The sequence below is a fragment of the Meriones unguiculatus genome, chromosome 17 (assembly GCF_030254825.1).
Source record: "Meriones unguiculatus strain TT.TT164.6M chromosome 17, Bangor_MerUng_6.1, whole genome shotgun sequence".
NCBI classification, from domain to species: domain Eukaryota; kingdom Metazoa; phylum Chordata; class Mammalia; order Rodentia; family Muridae; genus Meriones; species Meriones unguiculatus.
In genome coordinates this window covers 32,666,581-32,672,682 of record NC_083364.1, presented here as the reverse complement: position 1 = coordinate 32,672,682, position 6,102 = coordinate 32,666,581, and the positions used below count along the sequence as shown (strand labels likewise).

Sequence of the window (6,102 nt, the reverse complement as noted above, 5' to 3'; positions counted from 1 at the left end):
TACTCGATTTGTGTGTCTAAGCCCTCTATCTCTTTTCTTAGCTCTTCCAGGTAGTCTGAGTTTTCTGCATTTGTTTTTATGCCCGAGGGGGGAAAAAGATTGCTATTTTGAGAAGCAAATATTTTCTTAGGGAAATTTGGACAGTTAAAAACTGGCAAATACTTAACATTTTTCAAATTAAGCATTTCATGTGTGAACAAGATTCAGGGTGGGCTTGAGACTGGCACTTGGCGCGGTGTTTGGCCCCTTTGAGCCTTCTCCACAGCCTGAAACAAGACAAATATTTGCCTTGCCACCGGGATCGGGCGGTGGGGTGGGAAGGAATAACATTTCTCCATTTCGAAACATATAGTTATATCTATAAGGTGCCTTTCCACCTCTGGGGGGAAGGCGTTGGAAGGAAGGTAAACAGAGCCCCTCGGAACACCCCGGGCCCCGGGTGCGCTTTGTTTGAAGAACTTCAGAAACCTTGGAGCCTGCGTGGAATAGTGCTGGGGCGGAGGCCGAAGGGGACACCCGGGGTGGATCGCACAGAAAACAGGGTGCTAAGATACCACAGCCCCAGGACTCCTGCCCCTCCACCCTAGAAGCCAAACAAACAAGCACAGGGATGGAGGGCGGTGTGAGAAGTCGGTCGGGAGAAACGGACAGGCAGACACCTGGGAAGTTACTGCAGCAACCCAGAGAAGCCCACATCATGACCACGAAGCAGGATTCGTAAATCCCTCTGCCTTGGGGAAAGCTGCACTCTCAGGCTCAGCTCAGACACCCCCGGCTCATCGTGGGCTTCAGAAAGCAGTCCTGGAAAATCGGATGGGACTGATGCGCCGTTCCAGTCCAATCCATTTTCTAGTTTGCAGGGGAAAATCCGGTCCGGCGTTTATTTTTAGCAGCGCTTTCCTGTGACCGAATGCTACTGCTTTCGGGCTAGGATACTGAGGAACGTATTCGGGAGAGAAGCCTCGGCGGGCGGGGGAACGGGAGGCGGTGAAAAAAGGGAGAGGGACGCCCTGCGCATGCGTGCCAGCGCCCATGCAAATCTGCTGTACATCCAGAGCAAAGTGGGATGATCTGTCACTACACCTGCAGCACCACGCTCCGAGGACAGCTCCTGCTTGCAGCTCTCAGATTCAGGTAAAAAATAAATAAAATAGAACACAATTCTGAGCGGGGCCTGTGCATGCTTTTCAGTACCAGATATGCATCGCAACCTAACCTCTGTAGAAGCAATCTGGGGCTGCTGCTGCTACTGCTAAGTGTCCTTTGGTGGCTGATCGCAGTTTCAAGGTTTAAGAAATCCCATCTTTCAGGAAGCCTGAAGGGAAAGAAGGAAGTACGGGCGAAATCATCAGATTGGCTTTCCACATTTGGGAATCTGAAGCGGGCCCGCATCTTCCTGCCAACTTCCATTGAACTTCCCAGCACTCTAAAGGGACTGAAATGGAGAGCAAAGGTATGTGGCTGTACCCATCGGGGCACTTTCCGCTGCATGTGCGTGTGGCCAGGGCAGCCCTCGGCGAGGGGACTGCAGTGCTCCGGAGCGGGAGGAGCATCACACTAGGTCGATAGGAGGAGGAGATGCTTATGTCCATTGCAGCAGCGGGAATGTGGCAAGAAGGCCACTAACTCCCACAGCGTGGAAGCCAGTGTTAATACTCCATCAGTTGCGTAGTGAAGTGGGATGAGTTTTTTTTTGGGGGGGTGGGGGTGGGGGGAAGGGGGAAGAATGGAGAATACTCCCTCCCAAAATGGAGGGGGAGGAAAGATGTGTTGGTAAAGCGATTTCTTTCCTGTGTAATGGATGGACTCGAGTACATGTATTTTGTTTGCTTTACGATTGCTGACAGGCATATTTATAGGTGATATCCAATAATGCATTGCTCAAAAGAAATGTTTGAATTTCTCCACCCTATCCTACAAACATGGTGTTTCAGGGTGTGTGACCATATCTGACTGCATTTTGAATGGGTAGCAGATGAAAAATCGAATCTATCTGAAACAGCGCGCACAGGAACTGACCTCTAGGAAGATCAGGGTACAGAAGTATTGCTTGTCTCTTTGGGCTCGATGCGTTCACTAGTTTTGGGCATGTACATATTAAAATTCTCCTCATAAGCAAATCTGCAAAATGTACACCCACCAACTGTTACATGAACTGTGGGGATTAACTTCTGGTTGTTATACTAATGGATATAAGCAAAGCGACCATTAAAATTGTAAGTTTGGATGTCATTTGGGCTAACCCCACCTGAACAGGTCTCTCCCTCTCCCTAAAATGCCCACTAGATTGTGAGTATCCTGAGTGATGTGGCCAGATACCCAGTAGGATGTTTTTAATTTTGGTGAAATCAGAGAAATGATGTCAACTTTTATGAAACTATATTCATTACCCAGAACTGGAGAAGCTATATTTGAAGCAAGGTTTTATTTTTAACCAGAATGTCAGTCACTGTGGCAGTGTACTTAGGCTCAGGGAGGGCTGTTGCGCTACCTATTTCTGGTATGATTAATAAAACAAGGGTGTTGATGATAGCAGCTTTCTGATCAGTAAGGTTATTTTGAGTATTTGATGAGCAGGTATATCATATTTGTACCTAGGTAAGCATTGGCACTGAAGAAAGAACTGAAATGATGTGGAGAAAGATTAAAGGGAAGCTGCCAGATTGGGCAAATTATTTTTGTGGCACATTGGTGGGCATTTTCACTTCTGACAAGGATGAACATATAAAGAAAGCCCATGTCTCTGGATATACATAATGTATTACAGAATCCATTTTAAAATGAAAGTATAATCTTTATTAAATCATAAGTTAATAGAATGTTCTAGTTAGTTAACATTTCTTGGACATAAGATTAACAAAAAAGGGTTTCGTTTTACTATGAAAAACTATTTTTCTGTTTAGATGACACCTGGTATTTGGCCATTAAATCTGGTTATTTGGCAGTGGTTCTTGGTAACATTTTGCCTCTCATTTACACAGCAATTATTGGTCCATCATAAAATGGGGATGTTTCTCTCAGCAATATTTTGTATTTTCTTTTATTGCCTATAAAGAATGCTGCCTGCCTCTCAGAGTTCCAGGTGGCTTATATGTCCTAATAATAACAGTAGAGTCCCAGCCATGCTGCCAGTCTGGGGAGTTCAGAAAGAAGACAGAATTTCAGAAATAGACCCGAGAGGAACTGGGCCAAAAGTTCTATGTTAAGTCAGACAACAGTGACACAGTGCATCACAGCACTGATAAAAAAGGCAATGAAAACTCTCGGCATAAGCCAATGTTGTGGTCGTTTTGCAGAAGGCTCATAATTACTTTTAACAAAGGAGCAAATGAAAGTCTTGATGGACTTTAATTCCTGGGCTTTTTACAAAGCTGCTCTGCCCAATTAGCAATCACGCTGACGCTAATACTTATGGTTTCTAAGTCAAATGCAAGTGGCATGATTAATAACTGCAGCTAACTTTAAAATTTTATTCTGGAGTGGGGGGAAGGAGTATATTAATGGGCATTTACTTCTGTATTTCATTCTAGTTGGAACATCTTTCCTTTTTTATGCTATGTAACTTCTTCCCCCAATAGATTCAAATGTAATTATAGGAAGATATGCCTAAGTGTAGGCACATATACTTACTATTTCCTTTATTGAAATTAATTTTGGATAGAGTCAAAGAATGATCACATGATTCAGTTGACTGTGTGAGAGTTTTCCATACCAGAAAACATTCTATTGGCCTCTCTTTAGACATGAATCCTGTCCCGAGCACCAGGCATCCTTCACATTATCTTTACTGTTTAAAAAGCAGAGTAGCCAGCTCCATGAGCATTCTGTTGCTCACAGGTAGGATCCTTATTGCTTTCTATCACTTCCTGCCATCCAGGATAAAGAGGAAAATAGATCAATTCTGAGTCAGTGTCAAGGATCTTTGCATACCATGCTAATTACAGTAATTACATTGTCTGCAAGACTCAGTTTGATGTGTTTGAAGTAACCTTGACAGAAATTGCGCCTTGCAGGTCCCAAGGACTAGAGACTCTGAAAGAACATGGAATGTTTAATATTTATACTTGTGGTCCAGAAACTTTTCTGCACTCTGGAACCACTTGGGATGCTTCATAAACATTCTCATGCAGGGTCACATCCCAAACTGTTAATTAGAAAGTTGAATAGGAACAAAGATGTGTGCATTTTTTAAACATCTCAGCTGCAACGTGTTTGAGAACCACTCAGTTAGATGTTGGATTATAAACTGTGGTGTGCAGACACACTTAAAACTGTGGCACACTCATTTTTACTCGTGGCCTATTGAATGGACTGATTGTCTATAAGACTCCAGGCAATCTGTATTCAGGAGAAAGTTTCCGGAGCAAAGATTTAAAGGTAGCTTGTGCTTCTCTCTTCTCCTCTCCCCTGCCTGTATCACTTTTTTTTTCTTTGCTTAGATTCATGCTTGTTACCTGTGAAAACAACCTTTTTTTTTTCCTCCATAGAGATGTTTAGCCTGCACCCCTTGATATTTGGGTTTAACTAGTTCTGAGAAGGAACCTGTGCATAGTTTCTAAAAAACAAAAACAAAACAAAACCCAAATAAAAAAAACCACTCTTTTCCTAGTTACTTTTTTATTGTTGTGAAGAGACACCAAGACTAAGACAACTTATAAAAGAAATACTTGATTGGGGGCTTGTTTATTATTTCAGAAGGTGAGTCATGATTATTATGGCAGGGAGCATGGTGGCAGGCAGGTGTGGTGCTGGAGCACTAACAGGGAGCTTACATCTAATCTATAGATAGATAGATAGATAGATAGATAGATAGATAGATAGATACTACGGCATGAGTTTTTGAAGCATTAAAGCCTACCTCTCCTAGTGATACACCTCTTCCAAAACCACATTTCCTAATTTTTCCCAGATAGTTTCACCAGCTGTGGATCAGGCATTCAAATATATAAGTCTATGGGGGGACATTCTCATCCAAACCACCACATCCTCGAAAGGATGCTACTAGCCAGCCAATAACCATTGATCTCAGACCTCACCACTGTTGGTCTACATTTCAGGAATATGGTCATCACCTCAGAGCTTTTAAAAGATGCTTGCAAAATCTCAGGCTTTCTTCAGATTTATTATTTAACACCTGGATTCCAGAAAAAAAATGGCATGGTCTTTTATATGCACGTTAAAGCCTCAGAACCACTGGTCTAAATTGTAGGAAGCAGATGGTAGCTGAAAGGGACCACATATTGTAACTGAAAGATACATTAGTGGAAAACCTTTGGTAGAGATCATTTACTCTGGGGGGGGTTATGGGTGTGTGGTCAGGTCCTAGATCCCCATTTGTTTTGGGAAAAAGTAGAACTCCTCTGCCTTGTGGTTTGAATCCCACAGACTCACTTTTAAGAACACTTCCTGCTCTTACTCTAGCCATTTACTTTCAGCTCCCAATTACCTTGAAACATTTATTCTCTAAGTTCACTTTGAACTCCTGCTAAGATGACACTCTTTGCCCATAGTAACCCGGTGGTACTGCCCTGCTTAAGCCAGCATCTTAGCAGAGCACTGCTCCCTTCCATTGTATTGCATCTTTGCCCAGCTCTCTGATGCTACTGTGCTGCACTGTCTTCTCCTGACCTCTGTGTTCAATGGCTATTTAGAAAGAGTGCTCTTATGCATACAAGACGGCTGATGGTCTCTCATATGTTGCATTTCCTCCACCAGCAAATGAACGATCTCCATTAAAGTAAATATTTAATGGGTATCTACTATGTGCCTAACATGCTTAGTTCTGAGAATCTGAAAAACAAAACTAAACCAAAACCTAAGCTAAATGTGGTAGCTCATGGCTATAATGCCAGCACCCAGAGAATAGAGGCAGGAGATTTATTAGGAGTTGGGGGATAGCTTCTACAATACAGTTATTTTGAGGTCAGCCTGGTCTTTGAGACTTTGTCTAAATAACAAAAACTAAGATGTAATCTTTGATTTTAAACGCTGTGACCTGCTACTCCATGTTTTTGTTAATAGATTTATTAGTCTTCTTTGAGGACATAATTTGAGCCTCCAACATTTCAGCAGGTACTCTGGAGTCCACCTCAGGAAAAATAT

At 42.7% G+C, this 6,102-nt stretch overlaps 1 protein-coding gene across 1 annotated transcript in view; it reads left to right on the top strand.

The window, feature by feature from the left end:
• Positions 1 to 977: 977 nt before the first annotated feature.
• The window catches only part of Fgf12 (fibroblast growth factor 12), a 557,338-nt gene continuing 552,213 nt past the window's right edge, over positions 978 to 6,102 (top strand). Inside the window, exons 1-2 of the mRNA XM_060370164.1 lie at positions 978 to 1,134; positions 1,311 to 1,453. Coding sequence (XP_060226147.1) covers positions 1,441 to 1,453 — 13 coding nt within the window. The 5' untranslated portion in view covers positions 978 to 1,134; positions 1,311 to 1,440. The remainder of the gene's footprint in view (positions 1,135 to 1,310; positions 1,454 to 6,102) is intronic.